At 41.7% G+C, this 26,696-nt stretch overlaps 1 protein-coding gene across 3 annotated transcripts in view; it reads right to left on the reverse strand.

Moving 5' to 3' along the window:
- Window positions 1-398: 398 nt before the first annotated feature.
- The window catches only part of LOC114666152 (cAMP-specific 3',5'-cyclic phosphodiesterase 7B-like), a 220,972-nt gene continuing 194,674 nt past the window's right edge, over window positions 399-26,696 (reverse strand). For all 3 annotated transcript variants that reach the window (XM_051919301.1, XM_051919302.1, XM_051919300.1), the window contains 7 exons: window positions 21,039-21,139; window positions 18,156-18,287; window positions 15,394-15,485; window positions 14,653-14,797; window positions 11,347-11,443; window positions 7,927-8,007; window positions 399-1,514 (listed from right to left, as the gene is read on the reverse strand). In XM_051919301.1, the coding sequence (XP_051775261.1) occupies window positions 1,336-1,514; window positions 7,927-8,007; window positions 11,347-11,443; window positions 14,653-14,797; window positions 15,394-15,485; window positions 18,156-18,287; window positions 21,039-21,139 (827 nt within the window). In that variant the 3' untranslated portion in view covers window positions 399-1,335. The remainder of the gene's footprint in view (window positions 1,515-7,926; window positions 8,008-11,346; window positions 11,444-14,652; window positions 14,798-15,393; window positions 15,486-18,155; window positions 18,288-21,038; window positions 21,140-26,696) is intronic.

Consider the following 26,696-nt stretch of genomic DNA (forward strand, 5'->3'; position numbering starts at 1 on the left):
TAGTTTTCAATAATTAAAGCCCTGTTTGGAATACACAGAAATTATACAGAAATGTGTGGGAAAGTTGTACTAGCCCCAGTGTGTGGGAAAGTTGTACTAGCCCCAGATGCGTCTAACAGACGTAATGCTGATGAATCCTTCATTGATAACAGTCGTCATATGGCACTGAAGTGTGGCACCAGTCGATACGTAAATGCAAAGTGCAAAACAAACCACACAGAGACCGAGCATCGCCACGTGTCTGCAACACTGTTATTACTCTGGGGTGAGGGGAGGACGACGTAACGAAATGTCACAGTGTGTGCGAATTACGGGTACAATCGTGTGCAGCCAGTGTAAGACACAATGGAGAGCGAGCAATGCCCTGTAAGAAGGAGACAGACAAATTTGGTACAATAATGATTGCAAAACATCTACTTTAAAGAACTCGTCAACGATGCTTGTGCTCTCAATTCAGCATAAAGAAAGTGGTAATGTTAAGACTTATTTTATGCACTTTACAATTTATGAAACCATATAAACTATTTATAGAATAAAGTTTCTGTTAAAACTAGGCTTGCATTTACCTTTTTTTTTTTTTTTTTTTTTTATATACAGGTACCAGTCCTCTACAGTATTTTGGCGTTTAAGTCAGTAGCTTCATTATTTACAAATATATACAGCAGTTCCCAATAACAGTATACATCTAGATATATAAAAAGCCAAGAAGGTAGACCTCGTGCTGTGAGGGGCGTTCACACCCAATCATAGTTTAAAAACTTTACAGTAGGCTGTTTGACATTAGAAGGATGTAATGTTTAGACCTTATTTACACTTTTGTAAAAAGTGTCAGTTTATCTCACAGGCAAGTAAAGGAAAAGAAAACGAAAAACTAATAAGGACTGTATCCATTAGCTGGTATGAAGAAATAGAAAATAGCAGACATGTTGCTTTAAAAAAGGTGTGATGTTGGAATAGGTTTGTTTTTGTATGCTGGTTTTCTGTGTCAGCAGTTTTCTGCAGTCCAGCTGCCTTTTTTTTTGTGTGTGTGTGAGTCTGGCACTCCAAACATGACTGTGGCCATCTCCAAGTTTTTGTCTCTTTGCCCACTCAAGACCGTTATCTCTCTTTCTGATTTCTTCGTCACGGTCCTTGGGGAAACCACTGCGAATGCAACAGTACAAAAGGGCTCCCTCGTCAGTGCATTGTCCTCTCCTTCCTTCTCTGTGCTATCAATGGAGAGACTTCTACCGAGCACCATTCAGGTTTACCACAGGTGTCCTCACACGTCCGCCTCCTTTGAGCAGTTAAAAGCAGAACATCATACCGTGAGGGGGGGGTGGGGGGGTAGTAGTGCTAAGAGACCTCGCTGAGCTGCTCGTTCTCCTCTCCGTTGTGGTGCTGTTTGTGCAGTAGCCCCCTCCACTTCACCTTGTTATTTCTGAGGTGACACATCATGCTCTCCGTGAGAACGCTGCTTTCTGTAAATCTGGTCCATTCATTGAAGAGAGGCTCCACGATGTAGGTAATAAAACCTGGGGAAAAATAAAAACACCATTCAAAGCCTATGGAAAGGCACAGACCGGACTTAACATGACCTCCTTCTCTAAAAGCATCTGACTGTTTCTCACATTAGCTAGCTGGAAGCAACATCTGCTGAGCGACTTTAGCTGGCCTGCTCCATTTGATGTGATTTGCACCTTTGATCATCTGTGCTTTAAACGGGATTTTCCTACACGGACCCAAGATGGCAGGTCTTTAACTACACCATGCCACACACAGGCTGAGCAGGAGGTTACACTGGTCAAATAATCTAAACAGAAATTCTTTATTAAAAAAAAAAAACAAAGAATGTGACATTGCGGATAACTCAATGAGATAAGTAATTTTAATAGTATAGTAATATATATGTAATAAAGCATGGAAATGGTAAAGAGGAATTTTATACAATGTGAATACAGTGGAACCTCGGTTTGCGAGCATAATCGCAGTCCAAAGCACTCGTATATCAAAGTGAATTTCTCCATAAGAAATGATGGAAACTCAGATGATTCATTCCACAACCCAAAACTATTAATATAAAAATGATTAATACAAAATATAAAGTAAAAATACATAAAACGAAATTAACCTGCACTTTACCTTTGAAAAGAATCATGGCTGGTGTGAGTGAGTTTCTAAACCCTTGTGGGATTCCACCCAACAGGACGACACGCGGAAGAGCGTCCCAAAGCAATCGCAGTCTCCCAGCGCTGTAGCAGTTCGCCGTAAAAACGATGCTATAAGCGCCTGCCGTTGATGGGTGATACAAGGAACATTATAAATGCGCAGGGCACAGTACTACTTGGCCACGGCCATGCCTGACTGCCGTGTCTGTGTATAGGAGCGCGACAGATCACGCTACAATAAATAACCGCGCTGTTGCTGTTTCAAGCTGAATAAAGCTGGTGTTGCTAAAGTACTGAGACTCAGCTTCGTGTTTTGGGGTGCAAGACGGGGACTCGCACGTCACAGCACACACAATCACAATGCTGTAGTAAACTGTATACGCTCATATGGATGTTGACTATATGAGTGAGGCACGCTGAGAGAGAGAGAGAGAGAAGAACCATCAGCTCAGTTGTGATCACATGACGCTCGGCAGACAAAGCGTATACATACTACTCGTATTGTAAGACCTCGCTCGTTTATCAAGTCAAAATTTATTAAAAATTTTAGCTCGTCTTGCAAAACACTCGTAAACCAAGTTACTCGCAAACCAAGGTTCCACTGTACTGTACTTTTATATTTCAAATTTTGAGTAGTGCACAAAGAAACAGTTTATAGTGTATTTGTCATACTTCAAGCATTGTGATCCCATCATGGTATTTCATCTCTCTCTCTCTCATTCGTGTATATATATATATATATATATATATATATATATATATATATCATATCACCCCCATTCTGGATACACTGCACTGGCTCCCAGTGTTTTATAGAATTCATTTTAAAGTTTTGGTACTTTCAGAGCTTTGCATGGACAAATTCCTGAGTACCTAACCAGCCTGTTCCAACGCCGTACAGCTTGTCGGACTCTTAGATCAGATCTGGGCAAAAGGGCCTTCTAGTTGTCCCCCGCACTCAGCTAAAAACCCGCGGGGATTGGGCCTTTCAGTCTGTGGCACCGAGACTATGGAGTAGCCTGCCTTGTGGTCTGCGTGGAGTCGAGTCCGTTGATTCTTTAAAAAAAAAAAAAACAACTGAAAACATTTCTTTTTAAACGTGCTTTTAATGAGTGCTGAATAGTTTGTTTGTTTATTTATTATTTTTATGTTTTGTTTTAACTGTTGTATTTGTACTCTATTTGCTGTTCAGTACTCTGACCTTTTGTCTGTGAAAGGCGATATATAAATAAACTACTACTAGTATTATTAATTTTGAGTAATTCATGCAAACGGAGTCTCTACCAAGTATTGAGTGTGTACATGGACATACTTTTCAGCAGGCCAACATTTCTGTATTTATTTTTTTTCTATTGGTCTTATGTAATATTCTAATTTTCTGAGATACTGAATTTTGGGTGTTCATTAGCTATATGCCATAATCAGCAAAATGAAAAGAAAAATGCTTGAAATATATGACTCTGTGTGTAATCTATATACCATAATATACAGTATACTCACGTTTAAGTTCTCCCGCAGATAAGTCGGGGCTTTATTTTGCCGTATTATTTCCGGTATTTTATAATGTTGGTCGTATAAGTCAAATACAGAAAACTCCTGCTATTGGTCCAAAAGATTATGATATGCTAACGCCCACCTGAGAGAGTAACCACGGAGCACACGGCCTTTTGTTTTCTATGTATCGTGCCTACGTGACCACACGGCGATACCTGAACTATTCCGAAGTGACGTTTGCACTGTTTTTTTGTATTTTTTTTCATACACCTTTATCATAAGAGCATCCCTTATCTACAATGAGAAGAAAATATGAAGCTGGTTTTAAATTAAAAGTCATGTGAAGTGGCGAAATGTAATTGGTAACGGACAGGCTGCAACAAAATTCAATGTGTCTGAGAAACTGGTGTGAGATTAGAGGAGGCAAGAAGATGGAAAAAAAAAAATTGTCGTATTTTTGAACGGCATATACAGTAAGTCGGGGTCTGATTTTATGATCAATTTTTTTTTTTTTTTTGGTTTTCAAGACACAAGTATATACTTGTATATGAGTTTCACTTTTTGAATTACTGAAATAAATTAACTTTTCAATGATATTCTAATTTATTGAGATGCACCTGTGTGTGTGTGTGTATTTATATTATATATAGTGGCAAACGGCTGGGGGTGGCACCCAGCCGGGATGCCCGGAAGGATCGGAGGAGGGATTGCGCCTCCTCCAGACCACGAGGGAGCGACCGCCCTGGTGGCTGTGGGGACCACGGGAACTGAGCATGGAAGCTAAACCTTATAGGGGCCTGTGGTCACCGCCAAGGGGTGCCCCAATGCCTGAAGAGCCCTGGCCCTCAGCACTTCCGCCACACCTGGAAGTGCTGGGGGAAGGAAGGCCAGAGACACCAGGAGTGCTTCCAGGTGTGCAGCCGGTACTTCTGCCACACTGGGGAGTACCAGCGGAAGATTATTGGGAGGCACCTGGCGCACATCCCGCTGATGATAAAAGGGGCCACCTCCCTTCATTCAGGGGCTGGAGTCGGACGAGGAGAGGACCAAGTCTTGTTTGAGAGGAGTGGAGGTGGCCTGGAGAAAAAGGCATTGGTTAAAGGCCTGGACTTTTGGGGGGAGATGTTTGGGGTTATGTGCACTGTTGTAAATATTAGTGGTGTAAATAAACGTGTTGTGGGTGATTTAAACATGTCTTCATGTCTGTGTCCAAGCCAGCTTCCACAATATATGTGTGTGTGTGTATATATATATATATATATATATATATATATATATATATATATATATATATATATATATATACACATATTATACATACGTGTATATGTTTGTTTGTGTGTATAGATATATATAAATATATATATATATATATATATATATATATATATATATATATACAAAATTTAAAATGTTCCAAGAGCAAGCTGTGCACACCTTCTAAGTCCCATGTTTTCTGACTATGCCATCCAAGACTTGAGTGCCTGATGCCATTGCTGACTTGCTCGCTTATTCACTTCCTGAGTTGCTGCAGAAAACTATGTCTTTGCTCCATTAGTCTGCCAAAGAGTTCTTTAAGACAATCATAAACAAGTTTCAAATGGTCAAAAGGTGTTGATAGGGATGTCTACAGGTGCCCACCAAAGGTGGAAACAGTGCTACGTCTGCCTGTATTGGAGTCCTAATCTGTCCCTTTTCTTCCCAGTAGGTCTTAATCTGTTAAATAAGAACACACACCTTCAGTAAACCACTTGGGTTACCGGTTTACACGTAGAATGAAACCTGTCGTAAATAACAATATGCTATTGTTGAAAGCCTCCAGAAAATGTTTACCACCAGAATTTTTTTAACCTTGGAACACAGAAATGAAAGAACTTGCATTCTGTGACTTCCTTTTAATCTCTGTGCATTATTTGGTTCTGCTGTATTACATCATGTTTGTCTGTGATTCAAAAATGAAGCAATGCTTTGAGAATGTAGTACTACTGAGACTACTGAGTGATATACAGTAGTGTTACCCCTGACCGAGGCGATTATGACGGCAACCCTACCCCCCCCCCCCCCCCACCCCAAAGGCCCACAACATACACAGTATTCGATCTAAAGGACAGATGCTGTCATTTTTGTTTTTTAAAACTTGTAATGCATTTCTAGCATTGTGCGTTCTCCTTAAACGTGATGCCCCTTACGTTAGGCTAGTGCTGTTTTTGGCTCCACACTCCACGGGCAGGGTCTGCTTTTCATCAAAATGAGGTGAAACATTCCGATTCAGGACAAATGCACTAAACTGCTTTCTGGCATACAATACTATGAATGCTCTCAGTGGCACATTTATCATCTTTTGCAGGGTGAAGAGACGACCACTGTGACAAATAAGAAAGTGTACATTTGGAGTTTATTGGGTGTGTTATGTATACAATATTCCCCTTTATTGTGAAACTACAGTTAGGTCCATAAATATTTGGACAGAGACAACTTTTTTCTCATTTTGGTTCTGTACATTACCACAATGAATTTTAAATGAAACAACTCAGATGCAGTTTCAACTTTAATTCAGTGGGGTGAACAAAACGATTGCATAAAAATGTGAGGCAACTAAAGCATTTTTTGAACACAATCCCTTCATTTCAGGGGCTCAAAAGTAATTGGACAATTGACTCAAAGGCTATTTCATGGGCAGGTGTGGTCAAGCCCATCGTTATGTCATTATCAGTTAAGCAGATAAAAGGCCTGGAGTTGATTTGAGGTGTGGTGCTTGCATGTGGAAGATTTTGCTGTGAACAGACAACATGCAGTCAAAGGAGCTCTCCATGCAGGTGAAAGAAGCCATCCTTAAGCTACAAAAACAGAAAAAACCCATCCAAGAAATTGCTCCAATATTACGAGTGGCAAAATCTACAGTTTGGTCCATCCTGAGAAAGAAAGCAAGCACTGGTGAACTCAGCAATGCAAAAAGACCTGGACGTCCACGGAAGACAACAGTGGTGGATGATCACAGAATCATTTCCATGGAGAAGAGAAACCCCTTCACAACAGCCAACCAAGTGAACAACACTCTCCAGGGGGTAGGCGGGCGTATCGATATCCAAGTCTACCATAAAGAGAAGACTGCATGAAAGTAAATCCAGAGGGTGCACTGCAAGGTGAAAGACACTCATAAGCCTCAAGAATAGAAAGGCTAGATTGGACTTTGCTAAAGAACATCTAAAAAAGCCAGCACAGTTCTGGAAAAACATTCTTTGGACAGATGAAACCAAGATCAACCTCTACCAGAATGATGGCAAGAAAAAAGTATGGAGAAGGCATGGAACAGCTCATTATCCAAAGCATAGCACATCATCTGTAAAACACGGTGGAGGCAGTGTGATGGCTTGGGCGTGCATGGCTGCCAGTGGCACTGGGACACTAGTGTTTATTGATGATGTGACACAGGACAGAAGCAGCCGAATGAATTCTGAGGTGTTCAGAGACATACTGTCTGCTCAAATCCAGCTAAATACAGCAGTCACATTGATTGGGCGGCGTTTCATGATACAGATGGACAATGACCCAAAACATACAGCCAAAGCAACCCAGGAGTTAATTAAAGCAAAGAAGTGGAAAATTCTTGAATGGCCAAGTCAGTCACCTGATCTTAACCCAACTGAGCAGGCATTTCACTTGTTGAAGACTAAACTTCAGACAGAAAGGCCCACAAACAAACAGCAACTGAAAGCCGCTGCAGTAAAGGCCTGGCAGAGCATTAAAAAGGAGGAAACCCAGCATCTGGTGATGTCCAGGAGTTCAAGACTTCAGGCTGTCATTGCCAGCAAAGGGTTTTCAACAGAGTATTAAAAATGAACATTTGATTTCCAGTTATTTAATTTGTCCAATTACTTTTGAGCCCCTGAAATGAAGGGATTGTGTTCAAAAAATGCTTTAGTTGCCTCACATTTTTATACAATCGTTTTGTTCACCCCACTGAATTAAAGCTGAAAGTCTGCACTTCAACTGCATCGGAGTTGTTTCATTTAAAATTCACTGTGGTAACGTACAGAACCAAAATGAGAAAAAAGTTGTCTCTGTCCAAATATTTATGGACCTAACTGTATGAACACTAAATTAATACTTATTTTAATAAATTGTTAGTAAAAAGCTTCTCAAGCAGGTCTGATTCCTAACAGGATTATCCTAACAAATGCACCATATCTAGTGAATGCTTAATGAAAATGATGACCTGAACCGTCTGCGTTCCGAGCCCCGGCCTGCACTCAAAAGCTATTACAATAAAAGCAGCGGCGCCTACCTATTTGTATGCCAGGGACGGAGTCCGTCTGCTGGTTGCACATGGGGCTGATCTCAAGATCAAACTGTCTCTCTACGTCACCTGCAAGACAAGCCAAAGGAAGGGGTTAGCATAATCAGTTCTGAATCAGACACCCTACAGGTGGTCTGCCTGTTAGACCACCTGCCTCAAAGTGGTCATTAGGGCTGAGAATCGGCCCTGACCTCCTCATTCAATTCCATTTCCAATATTTCTACTTGCACCAGTTGTCTGAGAATCAATTCAGAGTGTAGACTCGCATAAACTACAGTCAGTCTTAAACATTGAAATTCTGTTTTTATTTATCTAACAAACAAAAGAAAGAAGCGGAATGAATCGCCTGTTCTGCACACAGCCTACTCAGAATTAATAACAAACTTAGTAAAACTTGAAAACAAGAAAACATTCAGTGAGGCTCGTTATTAACTTGGACATTGGAAGATTTTAGTGCAAATGGTCAACATGCACGGCTGCGTGAGGCAACGTCTTTGTGGGGTAAAGTCGTCTTCCACTGCAGAGAAAGCCCTTTCAGCAGGGACACCAGTTCCAGGGGTGCAAAGTAAGTGCTTTGTTAGATGGGACAAAAGGGGGAGAGATAATGCCCCTTCATGCTCTCCTGAGGCTCATTTCAGACACACAACACATGCTCTACATCAAGGGTTCCCAAAGTGGTCGATATTGACCCCCTGGGGTCGATTTGAACTTTCTAGGGGTCGATAGTTTCAATGAAAAAATTTGGGGGTCAACGACAGCAAAAATAGACCCCCTTACTACTGCTATTTGTTTGTTACTTCAAAATATCTATGATTCCAATAGGTACCTAATTAAGAAGTAAAATCATTTAAAAAAAACACATTACATACCAAATTTGCGAACGAAAAGGTAAAATGTGTCATTAAAAGAGTCACACGTAAGAATGCATGAAAATACATGTAGCACAAACATGTCTGTTCATTGTCTTATCGAACATATCAAAGCAAGTGCGGATATGAAAAACCATTGCATGTAATTAAGGGGTCGACGGTTTTAAAAGTTTTTGGTAAAGGGGTCTGCGGCTGAAAAAAGTTTGGGAACCCTTGCTCTACATGGTCCCCCCCACTTCAGACCACCATAATGTTTGGCACACAGCAATGGCAGGTCTAGTTAAAGCTGTTGTCATATTGAGGACTTTGTCAGGTGTCCCTCACATCACTGAAGTCTGCCATTCATAGACATCAGCAGCTGCTGAAGGTCTTCTCTGGTGATGCTCTGCCAAGCCACTGATGCAGCCATCTTCAGCTCCTGATTGTTTGGAGGGGCTTGTCCCCCTTAAGTTCAGCACCTGGAAGGCCTGCTGAGTTGATCTGAAATCAGGTGACTGGCTTGGCCATTCAAGAATTTTCCATTTTTTAGCTCTGATGGACTCCTGTGTCACCACAGCAGTCTGTTTGGCTCGTTATCTTGTTGGAGGATGAAGTGCCGTCCAGTGAGTTTGTTGTCATTTACTGAATTTGAGCAGATCAGATGTTTCTACACACCTCTGAATTCATTGTGCCGTCAGCAGACCTATCATCAGTGAAGGGAAACGTGCCAGGACCTGTGCCAGCCATACATGCCTAAGCTGCAAGGGTTTTAATAGGTGAGGTGGTCTGCTTTGGATCTCGGGCAGTTCCTGTTCGTCTCCACACTTTGCTCTCGCCATCACTCTGATGAGGTCCATCTTTGTCTCTTCTCCCAGAATTCTGCAGGCTGTTTGAAGTCCTTTTGTCACAAACTGTAATCTGGCCGTCCTGTTTTTGTGGTGTTCATCTTGCGGTGTGGCCTCCTCTGTGTTTGTGTTCATGAAGTCTTCTGCTGATAGTCATCTCTGAAATGTCCACATCAGCCCCCTGAAGACTGTGTCTGGTCTGTCGGACAGGCGTTTGGGGGCTTTTACTTGACCAGAGTGAGGGTTCTACTGTCATCAGTAGTGAAGGTCTTCCATGGCCTACCAGTACCTTTTGTGATTCCTGAGCTCACCAGTCTGCTCCTTCTTCTTCTTGATATTCCAGACAGTTGATTTCAGTCAACCCAAGTTTTTTTTTATTGTTGTCTCCTAAATGGCTTTATTCATTTTTCTCGGCCTCCTAATGTCTTCTTTGACTTTCATTGGCACAGCTCTTGTCCTCATGTTGAACAATGGCAGTGACAGACTCCAAAGGGTAGAAGCAAGCTGAGGTCTCTTATGAAGTTGTGAAACCCACCAGAGGAATCGCAAACACCTACGACACTAACTGTCCCAAACATATAGTGCCCTGAAATGGGAGGACTGTGTAGAAAAAGTTTGGTGACTGAAATGTTTGCAAATCTCCTGCAATGAAATTCTGCAATGTGCACTTTAATCACGATGTCGGGATTTGTATGACTTGTAATTTGAAACTGCAAAGCAGAGGACAAGGACAGATGGGTCTGTGCCCATACATAATGGAGGGCACTGTACATTTGGAAAGCAGAGGACAAGGACAGATGGGTCTGTGCCCATACATAATGGAGGGCACTGTACATTTGGTCTGATGCGGTTTGTTTTTTTTCGCATTAGGTATGGAATGCGAGTCTAAAAAGAACCTGAGTTAGACAAAACTGGGCGACAAAAGGAAGCGCTTTCTAGGTGAAAATGATCACGAGAATCCATTAATAAAATAAACTGCTGACCTTTGACAATTAAAAGCACTTTGGGAATTCATTCGACATTTTATCACACAGCTGCAAAGAAAAGCTTAAGGAAAATGGAATGACAAACCCATCAAAAGTAAATATTTATTAAAGAGCCACGTAATTGAGACTGATCAACAGGTTAAGTGGACAGCCGAGGCCGGAATCGCAGAGGGAATTTGATAAAAGAAAAGAAACAAAACGTACTTAAGAAGAGATTACAACAGGCTGCAGCTGCCCTTGTTATAAACTATTTGTTTTGTCTTCTTTAGAGCATAACCAGGCCATCAGAAGCCTTGATTACCTTCTACGTAAGAAATGGGTCAAGATTTAGAACATTTATTATTGGAGAAAAGGAACAGCTTTAATAAAGTGCAAGGACTGATTTAAAAAAAGTAATATTCAGCAGTAAAAGTCTTACTGGTTCTACAAGAGTCTCGTGAAGGTTATAACAGTTTACTCTGCCCAAGGTGTCTTTCTGAGCTAAACTCCAATACGACTAAAATTGAGTTTTCATTTTCAAGGGATTTCAAGCCACAGATCTATGCAATTTTCTTTTTCTAAAAGGACAAGGATTGTGATATGAAAAATGAACAAGTCTGGGAGTAGATTTATCACTTCAATAAACTGACCAGGAGCAAATCAAGGTGCCGCCATGATTCAAGCATGAATGCAAAACAAAGGCTTTTATTAAAGATGATAAAGAGTGAAGTGTAGAGCTCATTTCCCGACCTTGCCTGTAGAACTCCTCACAGACTCGCTCTCCCCACTGCTTACTCATCCCCCATACCCGGCAGGGATTGCAGATGTCGGCACACTTGAGGGCAATCTGGAAGAAGTCAAAGGAATACAAGGCCGTGTCAGAGGTTATTTTTTTCCATCAATGTGGACATCAAATGGAGTCGTTTTTAGGATTCCCAACTAAAACAAACAAAAATTCACTAAACTTAATTTGGATTTCTCTCTCTTAAGTGTTTTGGAGAGGATGAGAGAGGTTAGAATACAGCACATTGTCCAAACCACCTCAGGATCCCAGATTAGGACCCAAGTGACACCTCAGGAACACACTAGTTCACAGCATGAGGTTTCTTTTCATGGTGGCTGGAGTGCCAATTCTGCCACCAACCCCCAGGTTTTTCCCTGCAGGTTGGTGGGCTTACATGCAGGGCTGGATGCAGAATAACGTCATCCCCAGGACGGAGCAATTGCAGGTTAAGGGCCTCGCGCTCAAGGTTCCCAACGAAGTAGACTCACTCTTGCCGTTTACGAGATTCGAACCGGCAACCTTCCGATTGCCAGTGCAGATCCCTAGTCTCGGAGCCACCACTCCGCCCATGTATTTTGGAACACATCATATAATTACTTGTACATTTATTTTTAAATCTTTCAAAGTTTCATGCCTCACCACAAACGTGAAATTTTTCACAACAAACAAGAGACAGTACAGTACATCCACATAAATGAGAAGTTCAGTCTGCATGCTCATCTTCTTGATTTCGTTAACATTTTCAAAGCCATTCATTTTCTTAACGGAGTATTCACTTTATTGTCACAGGTTGCTGACGCCAATCCTTCCTCAAAATTAGGACGTCACTCTGTACCGGATATTAAACCGTGATGGTCAGAACCTGGAACAACTGAGAACAACCGCGCGTCTATGGCCTACAAGGTGGAAGGTACGGATGACTGTTACAGATACACTCAGACACTTACTACTATCAGCAGCACATAACTTTGGCTCTGCCAAGATGTCTTTTCCATTAAAATTTAAGTGTTGTCTAGTGGCTAAAGCACTGGGATTTATTAAACCACAATGATCCCAGGTTAATTTTCACCCAAAAAGAAAGCCATTTTACCTGCCTGTGGTCTAACTGAGAAACAAGTGCATCCTGGACTAGTAACTGGATGATATATTAATAGTGGGAGGTATACTTGCTGATCTGGTAAAGATGACTTTTTCTATTATCATGACGCATGGTTCAAAATCAGACAATCTACCCCTACCCAAATCCTAAACTTAGCCCCACAAACCGGGCAGCAACAGTAACTTGGGCCTCTAATCTTAATAAAATAACCCTCTGGAACCTAACCCTAATATTAAAATTAGTCTCCAAAATTCTAAGGCTGCAGGCACATGACGCCTTAATTTGCATCACAATAATAGAAAAATACCGAAATTAATTTTTCGGTATGGATTTTGAGGAAATTGTTTTATTGCTACGCTAAAAATTTGTGGAAAAAAATAAGAAGAAAAAAGTGCGTACAAAAGAATACGGAAATTGTGTTTTTTGTGTTGGTGTATTGGCGTCTTAAAGATAACTTTAAATACGCATGTGAGCTGTGTATAATAAGTGAGCTTAACCTTTTAAGAAAGTTTGAGTTCTGCGCGATTCAGCCAACTTGGTGAGTTGATGCAAGCACAAAGGGGGGGAACAGGAAGAAGTTGCGTCTTGTGCCGTGTTTGCTTTAACATGTCCAGCTGCAGACCCCTGCAGCTCTGCTCCCCTGACGTGAAATTGCACACATCAGATAACGTTTAGCCGTCCCTGCATTGCACTTAGTCATTTATGTCTTTCGCAACACTCCCATTTCAAGATGTTGCCTCTCCCGTTGTAAAATAATATGCCGACCCAAGGGTAAGATTAGGATTGTGGGAGGCGATTTTATTCGGGAGCGATGACAGTTATTGAGTAGGCGTGTAGTGGTGTGGTGGTGGTGCTGCTGCCGCCAGACCCTTCTGTGAACGTTTGCTGTGTAAATTATGTGACATAGACATGCAATCCGATTGGCTGTTCAGTTCCTCAATGGCAGAGCTCCACAGGTCTTCGGCTAGGCCCTTCTCGTTTGCTCCCGGGAGACAACAAAGCTGTTTGAGAGAAGTAAACGCCTGCAGTCGAATCTATGTGAGTAGCAGAGCGATAAGAAGTGCCAGTGTTAAAACATCAATTAATAATACCTTTCTTAAAAAAATAAGTTGAAGTCTGAAAAGAATATATATGTGCCTTATACCATCAGAATTATCACTTATACATTGATATGGGGACGGCACAGTGGCGCAGTGGTAGCGCTGCTGCCTCGCAGTTAGGAGACCTGGGTTCGCTTCCCGGGTCCTCCCTGCGTGGAGTTTGCATGTTCTCCCAGTGTCTGCGTAGGTTTCCTCCCACAGTCCAAAGACATGCAGGTTAGGTGTATTGGCGATCCTAAATTGCGCCCTGTGGTGGGTTGGCACCCTGCCTGGGGTTTGTTCCTACCTTGCGCCCTGTGCTGGCTGGGATTGACTCCAGCAGACCCCCGTGACCCTGTGTTGGGATATAGCAGGTTGGACAATGACTGACATTGATATGGATTATTTTTTAGGCCGTACAATTCCACCTACTTCTGTCCTGCAGTTGTAAGTAACTTTTGACATAAATACAATTATATCAAAAAACTGATTATTAGTGGGCAGTCCAGCGCCCCAAACAGCAGACGCCATCTCACCGTCACAAATGCACGTTTAATTACAATAAAGCACCATACAAAAGGCACAGTTCTTTTTCTCTCTTCCTTTCTTCACCTCCACTCCTCCCAGGCAAGTTTTGTCCGTTCGTCCTCCACACCGGACTCCAACTCTCCGGGTGATGCAGAGCAGCTTCCTTTACACCAGACCCCGGTGTACTTCCAGTGCTATCACATTACAGTCAGGAAGCACTTCCGGGTCCCCGTGACAGGATGAACGCCAGAGAGAGAGAGAAGAGGTCACCACCCAGTGTACACATGGCATTAGGAAGCAGTCTCCCCCTGTCCATCATTTATAACGGCCTCTCAACCAGGAAAGGTGCCACTAACCAAACTGGTTGGGGATGCCCGCCCAGCCACCCACACCCTTCCATTAAAAAGGCCCTACGGTCAGGAGGGGAACCATCAAGCCAAACCATGTTGTCTGTTACATAATAAAATACCAAATCCAGTTTTTACAGGTTTTAAGAGTCATACTAGACATATAGAGGGATGGCTGTAAGATTTGCACATTACTTAAAACTGTCTTTATATGCTCACCTGCAACATGAAGTGTCTGTGATCGGCGTCCTGCAAACACAAGTCGTCGTTATCCAGATGAGACTTGAAACGGCCGAGAAATTCATTTTGCCGGCTGATGTCCGTAGCCAGAATTAAGGAGCCAAGCTGTTGTTCGATAACCTGCCTGTTGGGGGGGGGGGGGGAATCATTTAAATGAACTGATGATTTATCACTTGCTGATAAAATAAATTTAAATTAATCAATATGCTAGCTGGGCGGCATGGTGGCACAGTGGGTAGTGCTGCTGCCTCGCAGTAAGGAGACCTGGGTTCGCTTCCCGGGTCCTCCCTGCGTGGAGTTTGCATGTCCTCCTCATGTCTGCGTGGGTTTCCTTCCACAGTCCAAAGACATGCAGGTTAGGTGCACTGGTGATTCTGAATTGTTCCTAGTGTGTGTGTGGGTGTGTGTATGTGCGCGCCCTGCAGTGGGCTGGCGCCCTTCCCGGGGTTTGTTTCCTGCCTAGCGCCCTGTGTCGGCTGGGATTGGCTCCAGCAGACCCCCGTGACCCTGTAGTTAGGATATAGCAGGTTGGATAATGGATGGATGGATGAATATGCTAGCTGCCCTGGGCTCCGGCACCCTCTGTGACCTTATTTAATTGTTAGGTTAACTGCCTGAACTGCACATAAGCTTGTTTTCATGCGGATATTTTCCATGATGTGTTAGTGACTGTTAATGTGATGGAGAATTTGTGAAGGATGTTACATGAAAAACACTTACGTCATTTCCACAGGCAGATGGGACAGAAGCCCAGACTCTCGCAGCATGCCCACCGTAGACCTCCAGTGGTGGTTCTCCAGTACGGACACATTCTGATTGGGGTGGGGGGGGGGATAAAAAGAACCTGTTAGGTTTGTCAAATGCAGGTAAACTGTACACACACCAAAATGCCTTAAGTGTTTAAAGAGGACCACCACCACAAAAGCTGTCCTGTCAAGATAAATTCTTAAAAATGATTTTCTAAGTCCAAAACGACGTGGGAAGGTAATAAAATGATGTGATAATGGTGTTAAAATGTGGAGTTGAAAAACAGAGCAAATACAAAAGGATCATAAAAATATAAAATAGAAATCCCAAGAAATGAGGAAATGTGTATGTAATAGCTTAGTTACTGAACGCACCCAGGTGTCACATGCCTAATTTATGTCTAACGTACTCCGTGTGACCTGCCAAGCAGTGAAAACCAAAGCGCTCTCGACTCCGAAGAACCTGTCGAGCTGTGGGCTCCGCATACACCTGCACACTTACTGTCATCGGGAAGACCCTCGTCATAATACAAATAGGCTTTGCATTTTACCATGCTAAACTAAGAATGATCCCACACTCTTCAGCATTTTGAACAGGAAAAATTGTAATATTTCTAATAATGAATGATTAAGTAATAAGATCAACTTATCATTTTTACTAATGATAAAAGTGTTTTAAATAACCCATTTGAAAGCACAATGCAGTTTTAACCACTAGAGGTCACACTAGACACATTAATACCATAGTGCTGGTCCCCTTAATAATGAAGTCAAGTCTGTTTTATTGTCCTGTGTACATAATACAATAGAATTCTTACTTCTATTTCTCCTCAGAACAGTTCACACAATAAGTATACAAAACATGCAATGTCTGTGTGTGTGTGTGTGTGTGTATATATATATGTATATAAAGTACACACTAGCCATGTAAGCCCACGCTGTAGCAAGCCCGGGGTCCTAGAAACGATTGAAATCGTCAGAAAACAAATTGAAATTTGGAGATGTCAGGTAATTGAAAGGAACTACTCTGAGCGTCTCTCTCCTAGGAGGATTCATTTTGCCGATGTGCTCGCCTCGCTTGTGTATTAGCGGCAGGAGGAAAAGTAAAAGGGATACTGTTTTGTCGATGTTAGCGGCTAAGAGACTTGGTCTTTCTTCGGAGGTTTTGTTTGGCTGATGTCCTAGGCCTGCTTGTGTTATTAGCAGCTAAGCGAGTTTTCTGTTTCCTCAGAGGTGGAACCCTCACTCCACCCGACTCCACCTCTCACTTCCACACGTAGGCATATGTATATATGTGTGTGTGTGTATATGTATGTATATATATAATACAGTATATATATAACAGTATACAGTAATCCCTCACTATATCGCGCTTCGCCTTTCGCGGCTTCACTCCATCGCGGATTTTATATGTAAGCATATTTAAATATATATCACGGATTTTTCGCTGCTTCGCGGGTTTCTGCGGACCAATGGGTCTTTTAATTTCTGGTACATGCTTCCTCAGTTGGTTTGCCCAGTTGATTTCATACAAGGGACGCTATTGGCAGATGGCTGAGAAGCTACCCAGCTTACTTTTCTCTCTCTCTTGCGCTGACTTTCTCTGATCCTGACATAGGGGGTGTGAGCAGGGGGGCTGTTCGCACACCTAGACGATACGGACGCTCATCTAAAAATGCTGAAAGATTATCTTCACGTTGTGATCTTTTGTGCAGCTGCTTCCTGAAACGAAATGCTGCACGGAGCTTCGCATACTTAAAAGCTTGAAGGGCACGAATTGATTTTTGATTGAAAAACAAACTCTGTCTCACTTTGTCTGCTCCTGATGGAGGGGGTGTGAGCTGCCGCCTTCAACAGCTTTGTGCCGCGGTGCTTCACATACTTAAAAGAAAAACAGACATATTGATTTGTTTGCTTTTCTCTCTATCTCTGTGACAGTCTCTGCTCCTGACACGCACTCCTTTGAAGAGGAAGATATGTTTGCATTCTTTTAATTGTGAGACGGAACTGTCATCTCTGTCTTGTCATGGAGCACAGTTTAAACTTTTGAAAAAGAGACAAATGTTTGTTTGCAGTGTTTGAATAACGTTCCTGTCTCTCTACAACCTCCTGTGTTTCCTGTGACCCAAGCATGACAATATAAAAATAACCATCTAAACATATGGTTTCTACTTCGCGGATTTTCTTATTTCGCGGGTGGCTCTGGAACGCAACCCCCGCGACGGAGGAGGGATTACTGTATATATATTTTTCTAGAAGTAAAGATGGCCGCTCCATTCTCCATTTGCACTAAGGAACCACAGCAAGCAGTGATAGTTATATATTAATAATGCACAATTCACAGCTCTAGGGACGTCATTCTCAGGAATTTTACAAATAATATACAAACTGTACCTAAGAAAATAGAGAATTTATATATTTATTTTAGATTATTTTTTTATTTGATACACTTTAATCCCTGAGTGGAAATTGTCTCTTCACATGACCTTTAGGGAGTCAAACCACAGGGTCACCCCATTTGTGCAGCGCCCTTGGAGCAATTTTCAGGTTAAGGGCCTTACTACTGAAGGGCCCATCTGGCAGAAATGGGGTTTGATCTGGCAACCTTCTCCATACCTTAGCTTGTATGAATATAATAAAAACATGCAACATTATGGATAACTGTTTTAGAAGAGTGACAATGATTTTGACACCATCAACGAAGCAGAGTGTTTTGCTAATGGTCACATACAATACCTGATATAAACTTGCAAGGTGGTGCTTGGTTTTGATAAGAAAAGGTTGGTTGACTCCCGGGTGATCAACGTCATGGGCAGCAGCAGCCATTAATGCCAAAAATGTTTCAAGAGGGGTCAGGAACCTGGCAAGCTGAAATAGGAACACAGTCATGCAACTGTTCATAAACGTGTTATGTCTGAATGTACAAAATAAATATTCCTTAAGAAGTGAGGTTTAGTGGCCACAAAGATGACACATACTTTTATGTAGTTAACAGAAATAATAATGAAAGAAGTCTGAATGAGCATCAGCCAGCCTAATACTGCATGATCATAAGAAATGTAGTGATTTACTTTACAAGGTAGAACTACAAAATAAACAAGAATGGTTGCGTCAAAATATTTGAAATATTAAAATGTGTGCTTCAATTTTAAATGTTTAAAGTCTACATATCCTTGATTGTAATGTAAATTTGCCATGGGAACAATATCATAATTGTAATCACTGACTTTAAAATAGTCTAAAACAAATACACTACATGCTTATGTTTGAAATTTTTAACCTACTGGGAGGGCTAGGACCACCAGTAACTAAACAAATGTCAAAAATATCCTACTTAGGATAAGCAACCTCAAAATGATACAGGTAACTTTGACCTCTTGTACCCCGACCCCCTGGGGTCAAGTTGAAGTAGCATTCACAACTTCAGCTCCTTCTGGTATTTTTTGATGAAGACATCTAGTGGTTTAATCTTTATCATAAAGGTATAATTTCCTGCATAAAATATGCTTCTAAAATAAGGATTTTTGGCTCTACAGGACCAAAAGTGTGAGGGCGGGGCACCAAAAAGCTCAATGTCTTGCGTAACTAGACATCAAAAGGAGCTGAACGTGATTTCCAAGTGATTCTTCTGAATAGAATTTCTGATGTGGTGCCTCTCTTATGTGGATTTGGTTCACAGGGCCAGATGATAAGGTGACTGGCACCATTTAGGTTTTTTAAGTATTTCTGCCTTGAGTAGTGTCTACATACTGTATTTCATTTGCTCAAAAATATTTAAACATGTTAATTAATTTTGAAAACTGTATCCCATTACACTAAAATGTTGACAGTTGGACAATAGTGTTGATGGGTGAAATTCATCAAAATGTTTTGCACAGCCAGTTTGCTGGTGACCTTGTTTGACGAATATTTTTCTGAACATTTACAGAACAGCCAGCATAGACTAACTTTCTATTTTTTCCCAGCGCCCCATGATGCTTTTCAAAGACGGCATGACATCACAGAGTTGTAGCAGCCAATGCTAGATGGCACAAACCAAGCCTGTAACGCTGATTTCTGGCAGTGGGTGGTATGCCAGATCAATCACTATACTGGATAAAACTCTTCTTCTGGTATGGGCTTAATAAAAACTCTTCAATTGGTACACTAAAACTCAATGGAAAATACGGCAAAACATTTACTGGAAACTGAAAATGTCTTGGTGCATTTGTGCCTTGAAAGTGATGTCTTTTTGTACGGAGTTGTAAGTGACCTGTATGTAATATGTGAGCTTACCTTTTAATGATATTTCCCAGAATGTGGTGTAGTTAACGTGAACAGGAAGAACTGAAGAATCCGCACGCTTTAGCGTTGCACTTACTTGGTAGCCGTGACAGCGAGAAACAAGTGTATCAAGAGGGGTGAGTTGCTGCTTTGGAATTTGTGGGGGGGTCAAGCGTCAGCGGATTTATGTTACCTGCTCCTGTTATCAGTGTCTGCAAGAAATTTTTACTGTTCTGATATTTAATTCTGTTAATTTTATCTCTGGGTGGCACAGTGGTTAGTATGGCTGCTTCACAGCTCAGGCCACAACTGTTTAGTCTGGCATAGTTAGAAGATGCTTTCCTAGCCCTCGGAGTGACTTAAAAGACCACTGCACCAGCAAAATCCACTCAAAACTACTGTAGTTCAGCTTCTATTTCCCCTTTGCCTTCAATGCATTTTGCAGATTATAACAAAGTTCCCAAACATTTCCACAATTTCACTTTCATCATTGGCAAGTTTTGAAATATTTTCCACGCTTTGGATAGATACATGGTGTCTATTCAGCCATTTTCTTTAACTATTCCAGTGTACCTGCAGGATTACGGTGAGTGAAACTAGGAGCGAGTGCTGGCATGGGCAGTTTATCACAGAGCACATTAACGAAACTAACACGTCTTTGAGGCGTAGGAGAAAATACAGCAAAATAGCAGGAGAAATGCACAGACAGACAACGTAGGACAGTGCAAACGTCACGGAGACATGGACCAGGTCAGGGGTCCAAACCCTGAAACTGTGAGGCAGCAGCACTAACCTCATCCCCCCCCCCCCCACCCCCCAATGCTTACTATAGAGCAGGGCTCATCGGATTTGGCCCTGGAGGGCCACAGTGGCTGCAGGTTATTGCTGATAATGAAACCTGTTGTATAATTTTCTGACTTTTCATTCTGCTATTTCAGGTCAGTGTTATGGCCTGGAGCAGGTTACTAGTTCTCAGTCCTTCACTTTTTTACCTCTTTCACCTCTTTCCAAGTATTTTGTTAAAACAGATAACTGATGGCCAACACACCCAGGTGTAAATGAGACAGAGTCCAATGGAGAGCTGTTCTTTCCTTTTGTACATCTTATTGTTACTTGAGTGTCAGTTAAGAAACCAGATGCAATTAAAAATTTGAGAGCAAAAGTAGTAATTAAGGACTGCGGCTGTTAAAGTGCAAGTGCAGAAATGTGGCTTGAGCAACAATCGGCTTCTAATTAAGAAAATGGGTTGGGATGTGCAGTAAGCAACACAATATTCTTAACACCCAATTGGATGTAAATTACTTTATCACACAGATGATGAGGGAGGAAGAAACCAATGACTTCAATTCTGTTTACCTTGGGCTCCTTTAGATAGCAGTGCATGGCCTGAGTCACATCAGCAGCGTGCATAGCATTGTGGTAAGGGTTCTGGCTGTGGTAATCCTCTTGCACCGTAACTGAAAAGACAGAACACAGATTGGGTTAGGGATTTACTTTTAATGGTTAGAGGCCTACCGCTACCAGGCTGAGATGAATGATAACAAATCGAGCTCTGTGCCGGCAGACATGGCCATGAGACCACAAGCTCACCTCTCTCTCAATTCACACGGCTCTCAAGAGTCTTAATTAATCTACTTGGAAGGTCATTTTGGCACCAAAGGAAGAAAACACTGGGAAGGCAGCCAGGCCTTAATATGAACTTCATTCCTTCATTTTTCAGCTGCTTATCTGAAACCAGGTCGCAGAAGCAATTGTCTGAGCAGTGAGATCTATACGTCCTTTTCCCGGCCACACTTGCCCAACGCATATTACGGGATCCCAAGGCATTCCCAGGCCATCTTGGAGATATAAACTTCTACCAGCGGGCCCTGGGACTTCCCCGAGGTGTCTTCGCAGCTGAGTCATGCCTGTAAAACCTCCCCTGGGAGGTATTCAGGAGACATCCATATCAGATGCCCAAACCACCTCTGTTGGCTGCTCTTGATGTGGAGGGTCAGTAGCTCTACTCTGAGCCTCTCCTGGATGTCTGTGCTTCTCACCCAAGGGAGAGCACAGCCACACTGCAGAGAAAGCTCATTTCGGCCACTTGTTCCCACAATCTTATTCTTTCAGTCATTACCCAAAGCTGATGACTATAGGTTAGGGGTAAGGACACACATCGACTGGTAAATCAAGAGCTTTGCCTTCTGACTGTGCTCCTTGTTTACCACTACAGATCGGTATAGCAGCTGCATAACTGCACTCACCACTCTAGTCTTTCTGTTGATCTTACCATCCTTTTTCCCCTCATCCGTGAACAAGCCCCCAAGGTACTTAACCTCCTCCACTTGAGGCAGTAACTCACCATCCACTCGGAAAGGATGGTCCACCTTTTTCCTACGGAGGACCACAGCCTCAGATTTGGAGGTGCTGATTCTCATCCCTGCTGGTTCACACTCAGCTGCATACTGTCCCAATGTATGCTGGAGTTCACAGTCCCAATGAATCCAACAGGACCACGTCATCTGCAAAAAACAGTGACGCAATTCTAAGGCCACCAAACTGGACCCCCTCCCACCGTTATGCCTTAATATCCGGTCCATGAAAAACACAATATGAACTTACTATTTGCAATATTTAGAGGTGACAAACCATTCCATTTACTAAACCGTAATCCATCCTGGGCTGAAGTTGAAGCTACTACTTGATACGCTGCGTCTTGAGTAGTATTAATTAAGCCATCCCTCCCAGTTTCTGTATTCCAGATCACTTCAAACCAAATAGGCCAGAACTCTTTAAGAATATGGAACCAATGCAGGAAAACTTTTGGATTTCAAACCGTGTCTATATATGCCCCTACTGCTTAGTCATGTTTTTCTGCCATTACTCCATGACTCTGCATTTTGCATGTGGAGCATTGAGGGTTTGAGATGTTTGTTCATGTCTCCCTTTATTGTTGTAGTCACATTTCTTTCAAATGTACAGCTGAAGGGGAAAAGTTTTCATTCACCTTGTCTGAAGACTTTCAAACCAAGTGTTTTCCAACTCTGCGTGTGTCACATTTCCATACATTCCCTAAGTTAAGTCAATTAGGGAAGTGTTTCTTAAACTAGGGGTCTCTAATATCTAAGTGGGTCTCAATGAGTCATAAATTACAATTGAATGAGAAAGGGTTATGAATGGTGTTCAGAAGTCCATTCGTTGGCGATCCTCAAAGAGGAAACCAAACACCCACCCCAATCCATGGACGATGGTTTGTGGCAATTCTTGAAGGGTCGTGAGAGAAAAACTTTAAGAATGACAGAATTAGGGTATCTGCTTTATTTCCATAATTAGTACTGCCAAAACAATAGCCTCAATATGCAATGAAATGATTAGCTGCTAAACTCCAAGACTGTACATTAGAAATATATAAAATACAACAAGCAATAAAAATAATGTGCAACAACAGCATAAAGAATAAGAAATTGAACAGAGAATTAGCAATCGGGAACCATGTAACTCTAGGCACTGCCCTCCAGAAAGAAGCACCTCATCCACCTTTATAAGTGCACGACACCCAGTGACGATTGGGTTTAAGCTGCTAAAAACAACTGCATGTCAAAAGTAAACTGGCGAAAATTAGACCCAAAAGTGGATATGTGTAATAAACGCAGAAACGCCCCAAGCTCATACCGTATGTTTTGTTTTGTAATGTCCTAGACTTCTTGATTCACCCTTAAGCTGATAAAAAGAATTTTGCAAGATCTACTTGATCAATGCCTTTGAAGATGTTAAATACCTGGATGAGGTCCCCATGCAGTCTGCTCGAGACTAAACAGGTTTAATTCACAGAGTCTGTCACAATAGGCCATGTCCTTAACACTAGAATTACCAAAGCCTACGAAAAAACTCGTAGATCCGTCCCACCTTAAATCTCTTCGCACCTCTCTGTTAGCGTCTTTTGTCCTGTAAATGTGTTGATAAGCAGAAAGCAGCCTACTATCATAACCCCCCACCACCACACAGTTTCCACAGCTCAAGTCTGTTTACCTGCGTGTCAGTTGCTTAGAGTTGTATAGAGTGAGAAGTCAAGCAAAATGACACCTTTTATAAATACTTTATCGTTATTTGGAACACATGCATTTCATGTGTATTCCGTGTCTACAACAATCTATGTAAACACATCGTTAAAACAGAAACGTTTTTCATGTTGTAGTAATAACTGACAAAATGTAGACATTAAGTGTATAATGTGTGAAGCCTGAAGTCCAAATATCAAATAAACACTTTCACAAAAGGTACAAATATAACAGAACAAGTGCACTTCCGTTCAAGAATATAACTGCAGAAAAAGAACCCGCGTTAGGGTGTGACATTGACACCCCTTTGCTACGACCTCTTCGGTGGCGCAACGGTATCAACTGTTGACTGGTAATCAAAACTTCAAGGGTTCGTTTTGAGAAGTGAGCTGGTTTTATTCTTACTATTTTAGAATAAAAACATACATTTGATTTCAGTCTGTAACAGCCGGTGTAAATTTATGATACTTGTAAAGGTTAGCTTTGTTTTTTTTTATTCAGTTTTATTCTCGGTCGCGTTCACAATCCCACCCCCCCGATCTGACACTGCTGTTTTCATATAAAGACGTGTTTTAATAGAGGTGAAATCAGATGATGACGACGGTTCTACATCGGAGAAAGAATGCACGTCGCACTTTTGCCGTCACTGTACTTTGTATATGTATTGTCAATGAGCAAAATCCCCTCATTGGCCTTTCTGGTGTTCTTCAAGAGCAGGCAAATTTGATGGCCTTTTGAATCTTGTTGCCATGCCATCTTATTTTTACACAATGGAAGCACAGCTCACACCTCTGTGGTTCTTCCATTTGATCAGGGATACGGTGTATTTTGCTATTAATTTGCTCAATAGACCATCATCCATTTTTTTTTTTTTTTTTTTTTTTATGGAAAGAGTTAAACTTCCTATTTGGACACACATAGATTTCCATTAATCGTGAGGATGATAACATTAATCTACTTTTGATATAAAAGTGCACACATGTATATGTGGGTTTTTCCATTTCTACTTAGAGGTTTTCTTTTTTGGGGTCAGGCATGGGTCCAGATTAGGTCATAAAAATATGAGAAAGATAAACCTGTGTTACTTCAACTTATTGTGTTTTAATTCTGTACATAAAGCATCTCCTTCTTCATTCTGCTGCTCCAATTTAGGCGTCACAACAGCGAATCATCTCTCTATCTATCCCTGTCTTTTAGATGATATTCTGACACACCTACTGCCTTCACGTCCTCCCTCACCACATCCATAAACCTCCCCTTTGGCCTTCCTCTTTTCCTCTTGCCTGGCAGTTCCATCCTCAACATCCTTTTCCCGATGTACCCTTCTTCTCTCCTCTGCACGTGCCCAAACCATCTCAATCTACATGAAAACCAATGACAAAGCGGATCTCTAGTATACTACAGTAAAACGTTACTTTTATGGAAAAGGTACTATATAAATAAAATGTATTACTATTATTATTGCTTTACGTCAATGCCTGTAGAGGTCTGTGGCCTAGTCTGCAATGCTTTTAATTCAATTGCACTTGGCTCTTGAGTGCTGGCAGAGATTCTCCCATGGTGACCTTCTCTTTTTTTTTGTGTGGCAAAATCTCCCATTTCCTGAACACAAGGTGTACAATTCTTCTTTTTAAAAAGCTCCATGAGGCCTTTTACAGTAAAATGTAGGTCCAAGTCACAGCTCACCATATATAATACAAGTGGCGACCGGATGGATTACAGCCACTATTGATAGACAGGGCCCTTTTTTTAATTACAAGGACAACCCCAACTGAACACAGCGTCCTAGATAAGTGCACAGTTGAGTGATTGATTCTAAAAATATGATAACCCCCTGAAAAGTGAAGGTAGAAGTACAAAAATAGATAATCACGTGTTTTGCCATGCCTTAAACATACTGCCCTCCTGACTGGAAACTTTCCAAATTAAAGTGAGCCATGTTAGCACTTTGTTTCCACGCTCCTTCAGAGGCTGTTCAGATGTCATTTTGTCATTTCATTTTTCTCTTACACTTAAACATCAGAATCAAACGCTAGCATTCACTTTACCCAGCATATGTTTCTTTAGGCATTACACATGTAAACTGACACTGATGGCAGACTGAACCAGTCAAGGCCTATGTCATCATTGACAAAAACTTCACAGACAGTTGCTGGCGTCCAGTACACTATAATAAGGCAGCTTAGGTTACTGATAATGGGATTACTGGTTTAGGTCAGGGAAGTTCATGGCATACATTATACATCTCGGACTGTATTTATCATAATGATAAGGCACAAGGAAGCTTGCGTCCTGAAACTGTCCGAAGCGTTATGGCCGTCTGCATGGAAACCTTGAGGCTCCAAAAGTGATTAATGCTCCAGAATGTGTGTTATCATATCGAGGAATACTCTGCTCTTCATGTCTTGTGAAGGATTATCATATGTAAGAAATAAATCCCATAAAAGGAGCAGTCAATGGGGTCTCGCCCAACTAGGGATATCAATTTTATTCCTAGCTTGTAGTGTGCCTGTCCAATGCATTCACTGATGGGTATTCTGCAGGGCCTCTAGTTTTTCTTCTGTATCCCACAGACGTACACAATGGCTTTAAATTAGCCGTGTGTGTGTGTGTGTGTGAGAGAGTGTGTGTGTGTGAACATGACGGTTTATTAGGATGATTCATTGTTAGTTCACGCTTAGTTCAAACAACTGCCAATACTACAAGGGAAAGCGTTTGCAAAAATTTCCAAACATCATGTTGTTGCTTTGTCACTCTGGGGTTTTGAGCGTTGCATGATTTGATAGAAAAATTAATTTAAATGATTTTAGCACAAGGCAGCAACATAACAAAATATGAAAAAGGTGAAGGGATCTGAATGTTTTCCAAAGGCACCTTTCTCTATATAACAGAGGAAAGTGCAATTCTTGCATCTCTTTGGCTCATTTTGGAGCCAGGGGTGCTACTGCTATAGTAGGTCAGTAGAGTGAACACA

Source organism: Erpetoichthys calabaricus, chromosome 15 (assembly GCF_900747795.2).
Source record: "Erpetoichthys calabaricus chromosome 15, fErpCal1.3, whole genome shotgun sequence".
Classification (NCBI taxonomy): Eukaryota; Metazoa; Chordata; class Cladistia; order Polypteriformes; family Polypteridae; genus Erpetoichthys; species Erpetoichthys calabaricus.